General features: G+C 40.4%; 1 protein-coding gene across 2 annotated transcripts; it reads right to left on the minus strand.

Moving 5' to 3' along the window:
* Window positions 1-540: 540 nt before the first annotated feature.
* proza (protein Z, vitamin K-dependent plasma glycoprotein a) lies at window positions 541-15,407 on the minus strand. Of its 2 annotated transcripts, none has more exons than XM_057817986.1 (9): window positions 15,263-15,407; window positions 12,309-12,460; window positions 12,007-12,164; window positions 11,920-11,944; window positions 11,731-11,844; window positions 6,589-6,723; window positions 6,406-6,521; window positions 5,803-5,920; window positions 541-1,346 (listed from the first exon to the last, which is right to left on the minus strand). In XM_057817986.1, exons 2-9 carry the CDS (start codon window positions 12,388-12,390, stop codon window positions 808-810), a joined length of 1,287 nt encoding a protein of 428 aa, XP_057673969.1. In that variant the 5' UTR covers window positions 12,391-12,460; window positions 15,263-15,407; the 3' UTR covers window positions 541-807. The 2 variants fall into 2 exon arrangements, with proteins under 2 accessions (XP_057673969.1, XP_057673970.1); XM_057817987.1 differs by having other exon boundaries at window positions 12,309-12,442; window positions 15,263-15,400.
* Between the last annotated feature and the right edge of the window lie 6,255 nt (window positions 15,408-21,662).

Here is a 21,662-nt window from a genome sequence, read left to right on the forward strand (position 1 = left end):
GGACAGGTGTCTTTTATACCGATAATGAGTTAAAACAAGTGCCATTAATACAGGTAACGAGTGGAGCCTCGTTAGACATCGTTAGAAGAAGTTAGACCTCTTTGACGGCCAGAAATCTTGCTTATTTATAGGTGACCAAATACTTATTTCCACTCTAATTTGGAAATAAATTCTTTAAAAAATCAAACAATGTGATTTTCTATTTTTTTTTCCTTCCACAGTCTGTCTCTCATAGTTGAGATTTACCCATGTTGACAATTACAGGCCTCTCTAATCTTTTCAAGTAGGAGAACTTGCAGAATTGGTGGTTGACTAAATACTTATTTACCCCACTGTATTTTGTTAAATATTCTTATACGAATGCAATATGTGCAAATATACTCAACATGCAATGAACTAAGCCGGTTTTTCATAAATTCAACTAGATTAAGATGAGATCACATCATTTGCAGCTGTTAAATATAAATTAGGCAATAAAATGTTTTGTAGACTATTTTTGGAAGTGCTAACTGCGGTTTTTTATCCCTCAAAAGTCACAAATTGTGGGATCATGTGTAGTTTATTTCAGCTCGGGCGAGTACATCACATGTATGTGAACAAGAAGCTCAGACAACTTTCACTTTTAAAATGCTTACAAGTTACATGCAGAGTAAATCAGTGCATATTTGTCTTTACTGAAGCGCCATCTTGTGGACAAACTATGAGGTCTACATTTATATTTTAGATTTAGAGTTGTGAATATTATGTTAAACAGACAATGTACACAAAGCAGATGGCATGTTCCAAACAATTTGCATGTTATTTCCACTACAGGGAAGCCATGAGTGATTGAAGCCAGTCGAGATGTCGAGAGACCTTCTGAAAAATGAAGCCTTTGCTGCACTCTGAGCCCTCTGGCTGGCTGACCACGCCGGTGAGAAAGAAGACTTCCCTGTACAATGTGAGCAGGGGGCTTCCGGAGCCCACGCTGCAGTCGGCGTTGGCGCGGGCGGCCGTGCAACCCATTTTGTTGCTCATCAAATTGGGGTGCATCTCCAGACACTGAGGCAGGCTTTTGTACGCCAACTGGTTGAGGGTGAGCGAGCCCTGGAAGGAAGACGCCGGAGGTTGGGGGTCCTTCCAACCTGTCACCACGGCGGGGAGGTCCCCGCTGGTCAGGACGCTGTCGGCAAAGTCTTTCTCCGGGAGGCAGACGGCTGTCACTTCCCTCTTGAAGATTATGCGATCGAGCAGCTCCACCACGGCCAGATCGTTGTCGGGGCGGCCAGGCACATAGCGGGGGTGAGGGTGGACCACTTTCACTAAAGCAGTCTGCTCGCTGTCCTCCGACGTTACCTTACGCTTTCCTGGAGGAAGAGTTTACTGTTTAAAAATTAAATTTAAATTAGAGGTTGACCAATATATCGGCCGGCCGAAATATCGGGCCGATATCTAGACTTTTTTCCAACAACGGCCATCGGCCGATTAACAAAAAAATAAAAGCCGATAAAAAAGGCATCAAGCGTCTGTGTGGGCAACTGCGGCCAACGCATCGCTGACTGACGGTAGGACCCCGCAACAAGCAGCAGCTTGAATGCAGAGTGCTACAGACAGCTTCAGATTTTTTTTTTTTAATCAAACATGAGATAATATGCAATATTGCTTTAGCTTTTTAAGGTGTTTAGTGAGTGATCCTTACGCTCTAAATGTAACCCGTAGCATGAGAGTAGCATTAGCATTAGCTTTAGCGTGGCGAGGCAGGCGAGCGTCCTCCTAAACCAGGGGTGGCCAAACTATTCCACAAAGGGCCGCAGTGGGTGCGGGTTTTTGTTCATACCCATCATGAGGACAGCCTTTCACCAATCTGGTTTCTTGCAAGTGCAATCAGTTGATTGCAGTCAGGTGCTTCTTGTTTCCACTGAAACCTCATTGGTTAAACTGTCTGTGCTGAATCAGTTGGAACAAAGACCAGGACCCACTGCGGCCCTCGAGGACCGGTTTGCCCACCCCTGTCCTAAACTATCACTTTTTTCCTCTCGTCGTGACATCCTGTTGGCTTTAATTATTTGAAAATAATGTACTGTTCTTGCTGAGTGCTTATAATTATATAACGAAGTGCTGCGTTTGGTTGTTTGTTAGCACCAGACCAAATTAATCCTCCAAGTCTCAGGTCATCATTATAAATTTGAAGCTGTTCTCAACTGATTTTACCTGGTGAAATGAAGGAAACATACATACAAATACATCTTGTTTAATCATAGTAGTACTTTAGACAGATCTGTGGCCTGTACTACGAACAGAGTTCAACCTACCCAGAAGTAACCCAGGGTAGCAGCGGGAAACCGGGGTTGACAAAACCTGGTTACCTAGTTTGCGGTCAATCAGTGCTACGACGCTGATTATGAGGTTGATTTGTTGAACCTGTGTTAACCCAACCAGAGTTACTGCGCATTCACATAAAAGGGGGCGGATACCAGAGTCAAACACAACTTTTGACGATGCCACGGGCACCTTGTTTCACAGATGAGGGATGCACGATAAATATGCGGAGTTATGAAGAATTTAAATCCACCCTCACCGCGAAATCCAACACCACTTCAGCGTAGAGCGCGACTGGTCTGTTGGCAGCGAATTACAGATCGTGTGAATGCATAAATATGCCAGTTTACTTATGTCCATGAAAAGAAATAAAGCCTGCTGTCAGGACAATGAAATAAGATTTTGGAAATAATTTATTGTATGTGCATCACCACATGAAGCAAGACGATTGTATGTTTAGTCCCCTTGACTGTATGAGTCCATGTATGTCCTTTGAACATCGTCAGAGTAGAGGTTAGATCAGGCCTAAAAAAATCCAGCCCGACCAGGCCTGAGTCTGATCAATTAACTTGATTTGCAGGCCCCAGCCTGAAAACCCCCCCGAAATTTTATGTTTTATTTGTAGGTGCAAGCCCAAAACCCCCCTCGAAATTTTATGCTTTATTTGTGAGGACTCAGGAGAAGAAGGAAATGCGGGGCTGCAATGCCTGGTTACGTTTTGTGTGATACATTTGTGACGATGCCTGTGCATAATAACAAATTAAAGCCCATCTTTTGTAACGAATTGTCACAGTTAAACAATGAAGTAAGATGCATATTCAATAAACATTTATATCTTTTATATTTGTGTGTCTGTTCTATCAGGCGGATAGTGGATTTGACATTTAATTTAATCTCTTCGAGTTGGCAGAAGTTTTCTCAGTGTTTAAATAGTCTTTACATATTTTTTGTGATCATTATAAATGCATTTACACAACGAAATAACGCTGGAAAAGTTCATTAATTATGTTTCTCGTATGAGAGCAAAGCGCAACACTCGTTTACATTCAGCGAAGCCGACACAGGTGTCTGTATGGCATCTTCAACAATCAGTTTGAAGCCTTTCCATACCCTACTCCTACCGGTGCCTTTTCAGTTCCTCCATCTTTAGTTTGTGTACACTTCTTGCTGCTCCATATCGAAAAGGAAATCCCAGGAAGCGGACTCGTGGAGGGCGCCAGTGCAGGAGGGGAAGATTAAAAAGAGGACCACCGCGTTTACGTGCGTAGGAATGCACAGCGCCTTCTATGTTTTATCCAAATTATTTACTCTATAACAAGTCGTCCTCCGTTTAACACCCATACATTGTTTTTGGTATACATATACAAATATATTAGGACTGTCAAACGATTAAAATTTTTAATCGAGTTAATCACAACTTAAAAATAATTAATCGTAATTAATCGGAATTCAAACCATCTCTAAAATATGCCATATTTTTCTGTAAATTATTGTTGGAATGGAAAGATAAGTAAAGTAGTGATTGAAAATACACCATAAGGTGTCAATGGCGGGTTTTAAATTAATTAGAGATCTAGCCAAGGCAAAGTCTGAGTCAGTTTTATGTATATATTGCATAGCTATTTTGATTGGGAATGCCAGTTCTCTTTGCATTGAGCGCGTTCCTTTTTGTGAACATTATTTTTTTGAGAGACAGGAATATTATTTTCGTTGTGCTTTCACTAAATGATACTGTAGCGACTTAACTGTTCCGCCCAAATGCATGATGGGAAGTTGGGCAACCATGACTGTCAGTGGTGGCTGCAAAATGTATACAGTATGTTCTGCGTTGTGTTCAATTAAGCGTGTTAAGAAAAAGATCGTCTCCTGATTCGCCCAAATGTAAGTTGGGTAGTTGGGCAACCATGACTGTCAGTAGTGGCTGCAAATGGTATACAATATGTTCTGTGTTGTGTACATTAAGCATGTTCAGAAAAACATCGTCTGATCGTCAATGAACGCCTGTGTACACTTGCATTTCTCTGCCTTTTCACTCCCAATGCGCTAAAACCGCGTCATTGTAAACTGTTTGAGGCAACGCATGAACTGTTCATTCTGTGCATTTGTTAACTGCGTCAAATATTTTAAAGTGATTAATTAAAAAATTAAAAACCGCCCGTTAACGCGATAAATTTGACAGCCCTAAAATATATATTTATTTGTAAAAAAAAATTTAGCGAGAGAGAAGTCCGATAAACGTAAATAATTGACATTTTGGGCTCAAGATCTAGAAGTGTGTGTAGTGGGGTTGGGGGCAAGAGAGAGTGAGAGAATGAAAATATGCTTTTGTCGTTCTCACAGCCAACAAGACAAAAGTTGCAGTGAGGGGCATGGGTCAGTTTAGTAAGAGCAAGTACCACTTTCCGTATCGCACGGCATACAGTGTTCTAACTCAGATATTCAGCATCACCGATGGAATACGTATATTGTCCGCTGGCGAAATAGCGCAAGGACAGGCACACATTCTGCTCGATTGTGAGGGCCTGACTTCGGCGGGTTACATTAGAGACGTCCGCCTCGATCAGCTGGCAAAGGTAACGAATTCCCTCAGCTGAAAATCTCTTTCATGGAGAACATCGTCCGGGTATGCCAGCGAATTCTGGCGGTCTCTAAATACTCGTGCCCTCTGAAGAGAGCCCCTCACAATTCGCGCGCCGTACGGGTCGCCCAGGTACGACATGTCCGCGGAGGAGTGCTGTTTAAAATAGGGCGTGGTTAATCGGAAACCTGGGGTTAACTAACTCTGAGATGATCAGGTTTGAGATGTGATGTACATTGCCATGGCAATATTCCCCGGTTTCGACATATCCACCTTTCGTAGTCCCGGTTAGCCGAAAAGTTAGGCTGCACGTGATGAAGTTGCTCTGGAAGTTACCCTGATAAGCCAGAAAACAGGCTTCGTAGTACAGGCCACTGTCCCTGATTTAGTGCTGTTTTGATTATAATGGTTACATGCATTTTCCAAAATGCATTTTATGTAATATTACTTAAATGTTATTTAAAGGGCAAAAAAATCACCTATATAATATCTATAATTTATTGACAATTAAATAGCATCAGTATGGCAAACAAAATCAGTCATTTAAACCATTTGCTCCCATTGCCGGTGCTAGACGTCTCATCCATTTGAGCTGGGAGGGCTGCTGTTGACCTAATCGGACAGGTAGTTGATAGCTAAATCTGGAGAAAAATAATCGTTTGGGACAGCCCTTGTAATTGCACATCCACTACAACAGGTGGCACTCTCGTCGCTATGGTATAAGCCTTTTTTTTTACACCCAACATTTTTTTTTAATAATTGCCTTTCATAATCTACGAGCTTTAAAAAAAAAAAAGTACATCGGCCCCAAATATCGACTTACAAAATCGGCTTTGAATATCGGCAGTCGGTTTAAAATATTCTTAGATAAATCCCATATTGTTTGACCTCTAATCTAAATATCAATGATTTTTGTGTGTACTCACCCACAGCCACTTGGAAGGAGTCGTACTTGCTGGCGCACTGCGCTGAGGTCAAAACCAGGTTCTCCTTGATAATGACTCCGCTACAGAAACCTTCCGACTGGGTGCTCTTGAGAAGAGCCTGCAAAGCGTGTCAACATTGGTAAGCCTTCCCATCAATACAAAAACACCAGAACTCAAGTACAAGCTGGGTCTCTTCTAGGTCTGCCACAAATATTTTGATAGTTGTTTCATGACTTATTGATCGGCTCATATAAAAATCATTTTATTTATTTATATTTGTATTATTTTGTGCTTAAAAATTTTACTAACAATGTGCTTTGGAACCAAAGTATATATTTATAAATAACTTAATAAATAACTACTAATAAGTATTTAAGGTTCCATATGTACATGCAAGTTTTTACAATTCTTTAACGAGTAAACTTTTCACAGTATTCTATTATTTAGTAATCAGTAGTAGAATAGGGTTATTTATCTCAAAATGTTGCAATTTCCCCCAGAAACCTCACATGGACTCCAAAATGGTGCATCTGCTCCCTATTGATTGTAGATTTATCATTTCTTCACTGTGAATTGGTCAAGTTAAACTGATTGTGAGTGTACCTGCCAGGGACACTCTACTGAGGTGCAATCAAGGGGCTGAAAGTCACTTCGGACGATCGTGGCCTGTCTGTCCTCCCAGTGACTCAAACTGATGACCTTCCCGCAAGGATAGCGGACTGAGGAAGACAAAGTACGAGTGTTTGTGAGTGTGATAGCAGGACTGTCACAAACTTTTTGATTTACCTGCTGGCTCGCACTTGTCCTTGTCCGTCCGGTGGAGCTTCCAGCCTCTTGCGCAGGAGCACTCGTAGGAGGTGTAGCCCGGTTTACAGAACTGGGAGCAGCCCTTTTTCTTCTCCACCACACAAACAGTTTGGTCTGCAGTCAGTAGACATAGGAATAGTTGCAGATTTTAAAGGCCACAAGGGCCATTGGGTGGATGAGATCATTCATAGTAATTCACCGTCATGAGGTCAAGTTCAAACAAATACATTTTCCTTCTCGCCAGGGGGCCACCATTTTTTTTCCAACACCACTACTATAAATGTTTTCCATGCCAGTTGTTGCAGATGGACAATAAATCTCCTTTAAAAAAAAATCCCAGAATGGCCCTGATATGAAGATACATTGAAGAATTGATCATTATATTGATAATCCCACTACCAAAAAACTCTTATCAAATAATACAATCACTTGAGGACACTCAAAGCTAGAGTTATCAGATATTATCTAGTAGCCGATAATATCGGCCGATAAAAGCATTTTAAAATGACATCGGATAATATCGACATCGGTTTTTCATTATCGGGTTTGGACCAATAAGCGTGTTGCCTTCAAAGTGAATTTAGTAGCCTTCTTCCTTTGTACAAGGGGTGGTCACAGCAGTTATGATTATTGACCATTAGAGGTCGCCAAACTAAAATGGTTGGGATTACAGTGGTACCTCTACATACGAAGTTAATTCGTTCCAGGACTGTGTTGGTAAGTCAAAATGGTTGTATACCGGTTTTCCCACAAGAATACATTAAAATTCCATTAATTCATTACACAGGCCAAAAACCTACACTAAATCCTTAATAAATACGGCTGGTACTGTTACAAATGGCAATTACACATAGCAAAACAAATACATTATTAATAAAAACCGGAATAATAAAATAACAATAGTAATAATTCCTGTAAAAATGTAACGAATCAGGTTCAAATGTGGCGGAAGCATTTTGCTTGCTGTACCTGAATGCACCGCGTCGCTGACGTAAGAGAGAGAGGGAGCGGTGCGGTTGAAAATGTACTTTTAATGTTTTGTCGAGAACTCTGTCAACTGCGGCGGACAGTAGGCGTGTTGTGTTAGGTAAGTTCTGAAATAAATGATAAAAACCTGACGAAGCTGGCAATTTTTTGGCGATAATAATTGTCATCTTAACTTATAGTATAAAGACTGGCGAACGGAGGTCTCAGGAGGACCGTGGAGATCGTAGACATTCTACGGCCGTACTGTTGAGCTAGTTCACGGATACGCACCCCACGCTCATATTTTTCTACCATTTTCATCTTCATTTAAATAGTAAGCGTCACCCTTTTCCTCGTTTCACCACCTGTACCAACCTTTCTCTCACAAGAAAATCTGCCGTGCATCCGTCTGCGGCGCTGTCATGTCGTCGTATTTTGAGCATGTCGTCGGATGTAGATACAAATGGTGAGTCAAATTTTAAGTCAGATGTTGAAAAGATTAGTGTGTCAAAGCAATCGTATGTCGACGCACCACTGTATGTGAGCATTATTATTCGTGTTGCACCGATACCATTTTTTGGGCTCCGATACGATACCTGGCTGTGCAGTGTCAGCCGATACCGATACCATACTGATACCACCCTGTTTATATATAAATATATACACTCACCGGCCACTTTATCAGGTACACTATGCTAGTAACGGGTTGGACCCCCTTTTGCCTTCAGAAATGCCTCAATTCTTCTTGGCATAGATTCAACAAGGTGTTGGAAGCATTCCTCAGAGAGTTAGGTCCATATTGACATGATGGCATAACACAGTTGGTGCAGATTTGTCGGCTGCACATCTATGATGCGAATCTCCCGTTCCACCACATCCCAAAGATGCTCTATTGGATTGAGATCTGGTGACTGTGGAGGCCATTTGAGTACAGTGAACTCATTGTCATGTTCAAGAAACCAGTCTGAGATGATTCCAGCTTTATGACATGGCGCATTATCCCGCTGAAAGTAGCCATCAGGAGTTGGGTACATTGTGGTCATAAAGAGATGGACATGGTCAGCAACAATACTCAGGTAGGCTGTGGTGTTCCAACGATGCTCATTGGTACCAAGGGGCCCAAATAGTGCCAAGAAAATATTCCCCACACCATTACACCACCACCACCAGCCTGAACCGTTGATACAAGGCAGGATGGATCTATGCTTTCATGTTGTTGACGCCAAATTCTGACCCTACCATCCGAATGTCGCAGCAGAAATCGAGACTCATCAGACCAGGCAACGTTTTTCCAATCTTCTATTGTCCAATTTCGATGAGCTTGTGCTAACTGTAGCCTCAGTTTCCTGTTCTTAGCTGAAAGGCGTGGCACCCGGCGTGGTCTTCTGCTGCTGTAGCCCATCTGCCTCAAAGTTCGACGTACTGTGCGTTCAGAGATGCAGAGTGTATATACAAATGGTATCTTTGTTGGTACTTGCTAATACCTAAAACCACCATTTCGGGCCGGATTGGTATCGGTGCATCTTTAATTATTATCAAAGCATCCTTATTGGCATCACATTACAATACATTCATTATTATGTTAGTAATGCGTGTGCCCCCCAAACGCCGCAGACATAATCACTGTTACAGTGCCCTCTGTCCTCCAAGCTTAGAAACATGCCACAACAAAGTACAATAGCTTCCATCCACACCCTCTCATCGCCCCTGCCTGCAGCCCCTATGCAGAGGTAATAAATAATGTGTATATGTCCTCCTAACCTCAGTTGCTTAACTATTTGTCTCGTGAAGTAGCTTTTGTCTCTGTGCAACTCTCTAAATTAGCCGAATGCCCAGTCCCACCTGTTAAACAAGCTAGGCTAGTCGCTCACCATAAATCAATTAATAGATGTAACTGGGCAAAGAGCACACAACAAGTGTCGGTAGTGCTCTCGGCTGAGAGAGGAGCGAAGTTAGGAATGTCTTCACTCACTTTAATGTGACAACAATGAAAACCGGGGCCGGACCCAGACGTGAGTCGTGCCCACCCAATCAAAATGTCGGGAATGTCTATTGTAGCGTCGCACTGGATATAGAGAACGCACGGAGAGTTGGTCTCACCTACTTTTTTATTGCAGGATTAAAGGTTACTGTTGTCCGCAACCGCGCCGAACAAGCAATCACCAAGCAAGCAAACAAGCTGTTTTCCAATCTTGTTTGTTATTCGCACGCTTCCTCTCTCTCCTCCAGACACATTATCGCAGTCGGACATCCGGGCAATAATGACGTCACCAGCCACAACGAAGCGTCGCCATATAGAAATGGGGGCAAAATACGAGTCATAAGCAGTTGCTCTGTCGTGCATTGTAGTACAAACACGTTGAACTTTTGTCTTATTTGCTGTCTTTTTTTCCGTCTGAATGACTAAAAGTTGCCGTGTTGCGGGTTGTAACACAAGGAAGAGTTCTGAGCCGCATTTGGGTTAGGTTCTTCATTCTTCCTCGTGAGAACAAAAGGACAAGCAAATGGCTAAAAGCAATCAATCGAGGAACAGTAAAAGAAGACGGTTCCGTGGATCATTCTCGCCAGCAGGAACCTAAATCCAGGCACATTTACGTTTGCAGCCGACATTTTATTACTGTTGAGTAAACTTTTATCGACCCCCGCCCCAATTAGCTGCTATGATTCAATAGACTAGGCAGTGGTTATTATTACCGTAACCGACAACTCGCAAAGCGTTATTTTTCTTTTGCCGTGAACTGCTCTGATCGGTCAATCAGTATATTATTGGCCTGGTGGGAATTGGTTATTTTGCCGTGTTGTGTTCACGACTAAATAACGCTTGAAGGCGAATTACCTGTTACGGCAGAAATAATCACTCCGTATATACTACCAGTTTTCTTAGTTCCACACAGTACATATTTCACGTAATTGATAAAGGTCAACTTACTGGGTGACTTTAGGAGGTCGTTGTAGATGTTTCCGAACTCCACTGCAGGCAATTCCTTTGGTAAATGGTGTTATACTTGTATAGCGCTTTTCCACCTTTCAAGGCGCTCAAAGCGCTTCACACTACATCACCATCTACCTAGTGGTGACGCAGCACCAGGAGCAATGTGGGGTTCAGTATCTTGCTCAAGGATACTTAGGAGAGTTCATCAGGGCAGAGAATCGAACCCACAACCTATGGGTTGGTGGACAACTACTCTACCACTGAGCCACGCCACCACTTTGGATTGGTTATCCCAGCTATCAGCTGCGACTTTGTATGGGCAGATTTGCAGGCCAATACACGCTAATTTTAAGTTTTATCGCCTCCTCGCGTCTGTTGGCAGTAACTCGTGATAATAATAAGTCATGTTTAAGACGTTTTTTATGAAAAAAAGATGCAAAACACAGCTGAAATATATGAATTTCAGACAACGTTTGTTTACGGATGTTTACCTGTGCGTGCCCCCATCTAAAAATGGCGATACGTTGCTATGCGAGATGACATCATTGTGACATCACGCCGACTGCGAGAATAAGTACATGAGTGAAAAAAAAAAACAAAAAAACAAAAATTAATGCAGCCTCAACGGGACACAAGCCAGTGTCCTACTTGCGCCGGTCCCAAGCCCGGAGAAATGCAGAGGGTAAAAAAAAGCCTGCATTGGGGGTGCCCCCTCAAGATTTCTTAGTGCCCACTCTGGTGAGTAAACCTAGATCAAGGCCTGATGAAAACAATAATACAGTGGGCTCCTGCAGAGTGCGACTGCTAATACTAACCAGGTCCCAACCCATTCTCTCTCAATCCACTTGCTCGCTTCCCCTTACATCACAGCCCACACCTCCAGAGTGTCTCTTAAAGGGGCTGCACATAGTTATGGACATTACATTATTATAGCTCAATATTTAGTGACGTGTTTGCATGCTTAGTACTAGTACAGCTACTTTGGGAGAATGTTGCTGCCCAATAAAAACTATTAAGAATAAAAATAGAGTTAAAATAAAAAATTAAAACTAAAATCTGAGAAAACTTACCCGTTTTCTTAATGTTTGATAGCTTTGCTTACAAAATTAAGCTGAAACACAACTTTATGACACAAAAGTTGTGCTTCTGATGTGAGCATTTATTTGTAATTCGGTTTGAAAATATAAATATACTATACATAAAATAAGATAATCACAACTCACCGGTCTCGCAGTGGACCCCCGAGAAGCCCGCCTTGCAGACGCAATCATAGCCGCCCACACTGTCAGAGCAAAGTGCGCCATTCTTGCAGGGCTTCTCCGCGCACTGGTCTCCATCTGAATAAGTTGGGATAAAAAATTCCCGCAGTTTTCAATGTTGAAGCTTGCCTCCAAATCAAAATTGGCACTTACCGACATAGACGGCCCAGAAAATATCCTGGAAGACAAGGTGATTAGCGAATGTGTAAAGCGGTGTCGCGAGGAGTGCGTGGACCTCACCGTGCGATACGAGTCTGGGAAGTGCTTGCGGGCCTCCTCGTACTTGCACACCCGCTCCATGCAGGCCTGTTCCAGGCTGGCTGGCTGTTGGCTGGTTCCGTCCACGCTTCTCTTCGGGCGCCAAATCAACGAGCTCGCCTGCTGCTTGTCCAAAAACACTTGAGAAGGAAACAAAATTATAATTATTTTTTAAAACCCAAATAATTTAAAACTATATTTCAAAAATTTGAGTCAATATTTTTAATTGGGTGAAGGCTATTTTAACTGCAATATTACTTTCAATATTTTGAAAACAAAAAAACCTGTCTGCGGGGGGCTGTGGAGGGCCGCCACGGCTCCTGCTAGCAGACACACAACTGCGCCAAATGGGGTTGCGGGGCGCATGGTGACGTGGAGGTTTGCGGCACCGTGCGGGTCGTGGATGAGCACGCCGAAACTGGAAGGATATACAAACCTGACACACAAAATTTTCATATCAACAAAACACAGAAGTTAAAAAGTCACACTAACAGTGTTGTTAATAGTGCTGCCGTAAAAGGTTATTTTCATAGTAAATTAATCACAGATTATTTTTGTGATTCGTCAACTAATCGAATATATAAATCACGTTATTTACTGTTCTACAGTTGTGGAATGTAACAAAGTAATTCGTACTTCGTTACTGTAATTAAGTACATTTTTCTGTCTCTGTAAATATTAAGTGGTACTTTTGACTTTTACTTCACTACATTCTACAGTAGGGATCTGTACCTTTTTCTCCACTACTTTTCAAATTGTCGGCTGTATAACACATTACTTATGTTTGTTTTCTTTTTTTTTGTCATAGTGAATTGAGTTTCGTTTTCATGCCACCGGCGCAATCGATAAGCCCCGTGCAACGATACCGTAACTGAGCACTAGAGGCAGCAACACGAATATAAGCATGATTAGGCAGGTGTACAAGATATTGACCAATAAAAAAACACCACACTCTTGTACAGTAGGTGGCGGTATGCACCTAATAGTTGCTTGCAATCTGCCATTAAGCTAAGTTTAGGAATTTTTTGAGCTCGTTAAGCTTCTGTTTGGAGTGCAGTCAACTTTATTGCTTGTATTTTCCATTCCACACAGTTTTAAATAAATGATAAAAGAGGTGAAAAAAGAGGGACTGCACAAGCGGGCACGCAATTCAAGTCCATGCGCACCAGGAGGAAGGTGTGAGACTGCGTTCAAGCCACAGCAGGTGAACTGTTAATTTCATTGTTCCATATGTAGCCTACCTACTGGGGCCACAGTCAGCTGTTTTTGTCACTGCGGAGAAAAAGTTACATATTAATCTGCTTGATGTGTGATGGCACGGTGTGGATTCTCTGTTAAGCTTGTTCGTGTTAGGGCCTCGGCCCCTCCCTCCTGAACCCTGGCCCACCTTGGGCAGGTGTGAGTGTTTTATTGATTTGCAGGTTGGACGCCAGACGGGTGGAGCGGCCACAGCTGCTGGCAATGACAATCAGCCATCTTCATAAGCCAGTGGACGCCACCACCTCGTCGCCCGATCAACTAGTCTGTTTACCACGTCAGTTGCATCTCGCGTACTTAATTATTTATCTGATCCCCGGCTCACGACTTTTCTCTTCTCGCCCCAGGTCCTGACTTTGTGCGCCCCTATCGGATCCCACGCCTGCCTTTCTTCCGAGCTTCCACACCCCGCGTCGGCTCAGCTACCCCGAGCAGAACGACTTACGCCCGCCACGTTATTGTTTGTGCTCGCCAATAAAATATTATTCGCCACAACCCCTGCTTGTCTGCATTTGGATCCCCTCTCGTCGCACACCCTAACAGTTCGGACAGAATATTAATTTAAAATGAATGAAAACTAAATACTATTGAATATGTTGAAGCGGTATGCAATGTTAAGAGTCTTGTTAGCTCGAATTGCTGTGCCCAGCCACTGTAGCTCTGCTGCTCTCTGTGAACTCTCTATTCAAGCCGGAACGCGCGCGGCTCTTAAGTGTCTCTGTAACGTGACTGTGTCGTAGCCGGTAACGTGCTCGGCCAAATGGACACACAAGTACGGAAGGTGAATTATGCCGAACAAAGGGTCACCACAATGTCATTATCATCATTTTAAAAATTTAAGTGACGGGTAAAAATAGATTATGACCAGATTTTTATGACCCTGTCAGTCAAAATGACAGACAACGAAAAAGTCTAGCGCAACCTCTGGTATGTATGTATGTATGTATGTATGTATGTATGTATGTATGTATGTATGTAAAAATATTTTTTGCTTTTTACTTGGAAAGTAAATTTTAAAGCAGGTACTTTTGTACTTTTACTCGAGTATTTTTTTCCCCTTAGATACAGTACTTGTAATTTTTTTGCACCTGTATATGTACTAAAAAAAAAGTCAGTAGTTCATTCACCACTGCTGTTCTATTACTGTAAATGTACATTTGCAACCAAAAACTATGCTCTGGCAAAAGTTGTGAATGCTATGTAAATGTGGAACTGTATCACTCTTTTTCAAAGCAGAATTAGACATTTACTTACGAAGATCTTATTTTGATTAATTTACCCCCAAAAATCATTTACTTTGATAGAGCACTACAAAAATCAAAGAAAATTTACAGGTTTTTTTTTTTTTTTAACTTATTTTTTCTATTTTGTTTGTGTTTTGAATGAAAAAAGACAAAAAACAAATTAGAAACAGTAAAGCATAGCGAATTTTTTTTTTTTTTTTTTTACTGTTTTTAGTTCTCGAATATCAATAATTTTACAAATATTTTTTTCCCCGTTTTTGCTTTTCATTCAAATCAACTAACACGCATTTTTCCATTTTAACACAAATATCTTCGAGCAAAACCTGTAAAATTTCACAGTATTTTGTCTAAATATTTAACAGAAATCCGTGATTATTTTTTTTACATTGTATAAAATCCCCGCAAAATTAAGAAAGAAAATACAGTGCATACAGTACATACATAAATAATAGAACGCAAATATTGATGCTGTGCATTGGGTGTGACTTCGCATTTTGTTTTGGCTGCCATGTTTCTCGCAGGCCCCACTTGTTTACTTGCTGTACACTGTGTACTTCATTTACACATGCAACTACAGGAGGCCCAAATTACAAAAAAACGTGTCATCAGGCAAAAATGTGTCTTAATATTGCTGCATAGCCTTTAGCATTAGCTCGCAAGCGCAAAGATGGAGAAGTGCAGAAAAAGAAGGATTAAAAATAATCGATGATGTCACATTCGAGCGGCTGCTCACTCACCTCGTCCGAACGATGACACGTGACTGTCGTTTCCAAAAATCAATCTGCAGACGGGTTTTGCGTTAATGACGTCCAATAACACGAGTGATGAGACGCCCCGGTGTCGTCTCCACCGTTATATCGACTGACGATTTATTTTGGGAAGTTGTAATAGCAACAACTGGCCAAAAGAGGTCCCTGTTGAACAAAAAATTACAACGTTACACAGACGCGGCACAACTCACTACTACAACTACTATAGTACTACTCTTTGGAGACGACTACTTCTACTTTAACTTTACTTTAACACTAAAAGTCCCAGAGAATTCTGGTACTCCTAATAGTCCCAAGCAATGCCTTATATGGCTTACCCCCTGGGAAAATCCAGAGGTGGCCAAAATGATCCAAATGCTTTTGAATTGGCAAATAGTTGTCCGACAGACGAAAAAAACGTTCATATGGAAATGCATCTACTAGAAACACATTGCGTTGGTATGCGGCCCAAACGGAAGGGAACACACCACGGTTGAACAATTCATGTGAAAGTTTGCGTCAGTTCAAGTTAAGCTACATATTTATTCATTTACATGTATTTATGGAGTTTTACACTTTTTGCAGTTTTTAACTCACTTCTCCTACACTACACACACACACACACACACACAAAAAAACAGAAAAAAATGGCCCAAATACATGCATTGTTTTGAAATATAGCGTTTTAGAACTGCAATTTGAGTGTAAAGCAGGAATTGTGTTTATAGTTTAGAAGGACTGACTCAGGGGCATGGAGCATGAATTGTGGTCATTGTGTCTGAAATTAGTCCAAGAAAAATGTGTGAAAACTTTGAGGGAAAAACAGTAACAGGCTGAGTTTGTGTCGTGAGAAGGGGAATATATTAGGAGAATATTAGGAGTAGGCCAATTTGTTTTGGGAAAAGGCCGAGTCGGCCTCTGCTGGGTTTTCTAGTGTTAAATATTTCAAAATAAATAAGTATCAGCAATGTTTTTTTTTCCTCCCCCAAAAATAATTTATCTTAAAAAACACAATATATTTTCCTAATTTTCCCAATCAAAAGTGACGTGGGAAGTTTGGATTGGACGTCTACTAGTGATAAACTAGTGATCAATTCATATAAACCCACAGCAGAAGTATGAGTAGAGCCGCATCATCGCCAATGGCACTAAAGAGTAATTTACATTATTTTTAATGATTTTTGATAAAGGAATTAATAAGAATATAAATACTAGAGACAGACCCGGCTGTGGAAAAAAATTACAGGGGAGACATTACATTTTTTTGGGGGGGGGGGCACACTTCTTCAACGCAAATTTAGCCTGAACAGTGGCGTTATTACCCGTACATTGCTACATCAGTGCACTCAAATATTTTATTCACTGAAGTCACAAGTGGTAGTTCATCGTAAAATTTATAAGACAAACGAAAACATACCTGTCAACCCGAGGCCATTGGCAATCTTACAAATAGTGACGTATGCCCTTACAAATTGGTGACTCATCTTACAACGTTGTATATAGCATGCAATATGAAACAAAAATAAAACTCAATTTTTAAAATAATATGAATTTCTTGGTAATATTATAACATATAACTTGGTGCAATCAAAGAACAATAAATATCTTCAGCTACATCATTATTACTAAAATTTAACACTAGTGACTTTTGTTATAATTGTATGTAGCACTTTTGGCAATTTCTATCATGTCTTGATGGCTGCACTTCAGCTCGCAATTCAGTTTGACTTGAAGGTAGTTTGTTAGTGTGTCCAATTATAAATTAAAAAGGTCAATTGATAAAATTAACCTACCGATGCAATCTATGAGTCAGGGAACATTTCTTTTGCTAATTCTGAGAAGTGATTAGCAATAGTTGCAGGCAAATTGTGTTCGGCAACAAATTGGCAGAATGAAATCTCCGCTTTCGTCACTTTTCATTCTGCAGACACTGACCAGTGTCTTTAATCTTACTTTTAAAAAGTAATTAATTAGTTACAAATGACTACTCCCAAAAAGTAATTGAGTTGATAACTCAATTACCTTAAGGTAAGAGTAATTAGTTACTTGGCAAAATACCTGGTGTTACCTCTCATGTTTTTTTTTTTTCCATTTAAAAAAACAACAACAACAAAAAACATAGTAACCTTTGCTATGTTTGGAAATCGTTTAATGTTGTGAATCAACTGTTAAAGTTGTTGAAATTGCTACCGTTTTTGCATTAGTTCCCTTCTGTTTACTTTCGACATGTTAAAGTTTTAAAACGGTTTCATCATTTAAAGATATTCAAGTCAAGATTTTGCCAATTTAAGAGTATTTTAGATAAAAAGTTACTTAAGTTCGCTAGGAAGGTTCACTACAACAGATCCTTTCTGAGAAGTCTACTGCTTCAAAATGGCGGCTGTTTATTAATGCCGCCGTCTGTCATTTCGCATGTAGTTCTATAAGCATTTGATATCTAGGCGTAGATTGTAGGCTGTTGGCTACAGTCAGGAAATATTGGAGCCACCTAGCCTAGCATCGTATTTGCTACAGTGTCACAACACTCTTCTCTCAGTGTCTCTGACTTTTCTCGCGTCATTCAACCAACATAGTAACGCATCGTAACGCATCGTAACACACACTGTCTTGTTGCCGAAACGGTGACAAATTCCGAACGGAAAAAAACCCAAAACGTAATGCACGAAAAACGTACAGATTTTAAACGTACAGTGTACACATTTAAAAATCAGTGCTCACTTGTACAAATTACGCCGAAACCGTACAACTTGACAGGTATGCGAAAAACAATGGTGCAGTTCTTTTTGCATTTATTCAACTAAAGTGCTTCAGCGTAAATATAATAATGCACTGATAAACATGATCACCCAATGGCCGGCTACTCGGCCCGCCCCCCTTATCTGTGATAGGCTAGAAATTGCCTTCATTCGCTGCTCAGATTGGTTGAATTGAATGACGACAGATCAAGATAGGATGAATAGAGGGTTCGTCCTCTCCGTATGTGTGTGGGTGTGTGCGTGTGTGTGTTTTTGTGGAAGATTTAAAAAAAAAAATAAAATACACAGTAAAGTCTAATCGAGCTAAGGAGGGCACGTTTTTCGAGGTTAATGGGGACCAGAACCCGGCGCGAATTTTTTGGGTGTGTGTGTCTTCAATGTTATTTATTTAGATTTAGCATTGGAAATAGATACATATAAGATATGTTTTTTTTTCACTTTTTTCCCCCAAAGTATAATTAAAAAAAATATTATATTTTAATAAATGTTCTTTTTAAACATTTAAAATCTAATAATTATGATTGGTCTTAATCATGTTACTGTCCCACTAAATTATTTTTAAACAAGAATAAAGTAGAAAAATGCTTTTCTTTATTAAATGTTTCATTGAGTGAGTCCACTCAAATCCGTTCGAGCTGCTCACTTGCACACAATGAGTTGCCACTGCAACTGTTTAACAAGCTAAACGATGATTGACGCATGCGGCGCATTAAAGTTCTGGCTTCCAAGCATCTCTGGCAAGATCAAACCTTAACGTCTGTCAATCATCGTGAACTTTGCTAAGCATCTCCAGTGCACTGCCAGAGCAAGAAAAGCAGCAAGAGGGCAAGGGAGACTACGTGATTGAATCAGGACAGCTAATCTGTATGTATTTATTTATTTATTTATTTATTTGTTTGTTTATTTATTTATTTATTTATTTTTTAACTGGGGGAAAAAAACTGAGACAGAGGGCGTAAAGTAGTGAGGGATCACTGTAAATAGTTTAGATAAATGCATTTTTTGATATATTAATGGTGAAAAATATTACAAACACTGCGTTCATTATTTTTTTTAAAACAAGTAATAAGATGAAAGAACTAAAAACATTACTTTAAATAATTATAATAAGATTTCAGTTAAATTAAATTAAGATAATTAAATTATATGTAGTATTAGAAAATTGTTTTCAATGTTTTAAAATGTTCTCACTCATTAAAAAAAAAAAAAAAAAAGTAATACCGTATAAATGACCTTGTTGCTGCACAGATGTTATTTTCCGACTTTACACAATTTGAACTCATTCAGGATACAAACCTTGAAGTGAAGGTTTTTGAGGTGTTGGGCTTTTTGTAACTAGATTAACCCTTTATTGGGCACTTATCTGCCCACCCTCACAGTCGAATGGATTGGACCTCTATCACGGTCTATAGCAGCCGATGGGTCCAAACCCAATGATAATAACACTGAAATCTAATTTTCAGCAACAACATGAAGTACGAAGAAAAGGAATGATGTGTGTGCGTCAGCAAGCGTGTCCAGGGAGACGCAATTATATGAAAAAACGCAGCGTTCCTGCTATGATCAATATGAGAGAATAAACAAGGCTCCCAAAATACGACGTAATACAAAGCTCACCATTATCCATTGTAAACACTTGTAATTTAAATGTCTTGTGTCTCAACAATATAAAAATGAACCACAATATAGCACGGGGAATCTGTATACCATATAATTTGCGGTGCAACTGCGGGGTTCTGGCCTCATCTCCGGATCCAATAATGGCTGTATAATAATGCTGCGCTTTCCACAGCTGGTACCTCAGTGCTGGGCAAGGGAGGGCAGGATGTACTTGGCCCGGGCCCCTGGAGGACTCACCCCAGTCAGGTGGGAAAACTTACTAAACCTAGCCGGAGGTGTAAATGAATGTTACTTTACTTAATTCCACCAGTGAGACATACATGAGATGAAAGCTACTTATATTCTTCCTTTTCTTCCACTAATGTTTTATTCAAGTGTTATTTTTTTTGCTTCCCACTCGTCTTCATTAGTTTTCAAAAGCGGTAAGAACTCGCTGACCCATTCTTCTTTCGACATTTGCTTTGTGTTTTCTTTTCATGGTTGCGCTACATCCATCCATAACTGAGGCGTGTCAATATTTAATGAATGTTTGACAACCTTGATGAACGTTACAACACTCATGTGCTCCATGTGAATTATTCTCTATGCGTGACGGCATCTATTTTTCATCTCTTGTTGTTTGTTCATTTCAAGGTGGGGAGATCATATTAAAGGATTTATCTCATATGTTAAACATAAAAAAACAATGATTTAAACTCATTTTTGAACCTTTTCTGGCATTGTTGAAATGAAGTTTTTTAACATAAAGTGGTATGAAAAAGAATCTGAACCTTTTGGAATTTCTCGCATTTGCATAAAATCACCATCAAATGTGAACTGATCTTTGTCAAAATCACACAGATGTAAAAACAGTGTCTGCTTTAACTAAAACCACCCAAACATCGGTTTTCATATTTTAATGAGGATAGCATGCAAAAAATGACAGAAGGGAGAAAAATAAGTAAGTGAACCCTCTGACTGTCCTCCGTCCTCATTGGAAAGGCAAAACATTACTGCTTTTGTCCACCGGCGTCGCTAAAATCGACCAAAACTGAAAAATTACCAAGTGTTTCTGTAATAACACGGTCTAGTATAGACCCTACTCACCAACGTCACAGAATGACGTATCGCTGTATCCGGCCGCCATATTGTCCGTCTTTGTTTATCCGTATTCTCAATGGTTTCAATTTGTCGTGCAATTTATAGTGCAATTCATGGAAGCCCCGGTGCTTTCAGACGCTGTAAACTCATTGGATGCGTTGCATAAAAGGCGTTATGTGGAAAAGCTTCAGTCTATCCATTCACCAGATCCATATTTGATGCCCAAATCGATATTTTTCGACCCGCTGTCTTCGCCCTCTCTGCCTGACATCTGCAACCCTGATATCTACAACTATCTTTTCTACAGAAACTCAGCCTATTCTCACGAAACTTTGAAAAACATTAAGATCAGCACTCTAAGCAACATTACCCCGTGTGATTTCTAAAATGCCGACAATAAAAAAAAAAAAAGTTGACTGCGATGGCCGACGCTTCAAGGATAGGTGGATATTGGACTATTTCTTCAATAAAAAACACAACAACTGTGTCTGCCTCATTTGCAAAGAGACAGTCGCTGTTTTCAAAGAGTTCGATGTGACGCAATATTACCAAACAAGACACGCTGACATGTACGACAACATTACAGGGAAGATACGCAGCGAGAAATTATAGCAACCTGAAGCTAGTTTATTTCACAGCAGCAGTATTTCGCAAGAGCCCGAGTGTCGAAAGAGAACGCCACAAAGACGAGATTGTTGAAATTATGAATTAAAAAAAATAATAAAGCAAATGTGACACACAGAAGGGCTTGCTAAAATTTGTTTAAATATATTGTTCTATGTAAATCAGCCAAGGTAGCCCCCCCGCATTTTTACCACACCAAATCTGGCCCCCTTTGCAAAAGGTTTGGACACACCTGTTTAACTGATGATCCGTACCTGGGCCAGATTCTTTCACTTGGTACCAGCCAAATATTATTCAAAATGTAATGA

Source organism: Corythoichthys intestinalis, chromosome 16 (genome assembly GCF_030265065.1).
Source record: "Corythoichthys intestinalis isolate RoL2023-P3 chromosome 16, ASM3026506v1, whole genome shotgun sequence".
NCBI lineage: Eukaryota > Metazoa > Chordata > Actinopteri > Syngnathiformes > Syngnathidae > Corythoichthys > Corythoichthys intestinalis.

Excerpts from the sequence above, each read along its gene's own strand:
- proza (XM_057817986.1), bottom strand. The coding sequence starts at position 12,390 with ATGCGCCCCGCAACCCCATTTGGCGCAGTTGTGTGTCTGCTAGCAGGA. Across the intron at positions 11,845-11,919 it reads TTTCTGGGCCGTCTATGTCG|ATGGAGACCAGTGCGCGGAG; the intron begins GTAAGTGCCAAT and ends CAACTTATTCAG. Across the intron at positions 5,921-6,405 it reads CAGTAGAGTGTCCCTGGCAG|GCTCTTCTCAAGAGCACCCA; the intron begins GTACACTCACAA and ends CACGCTTTGCAG.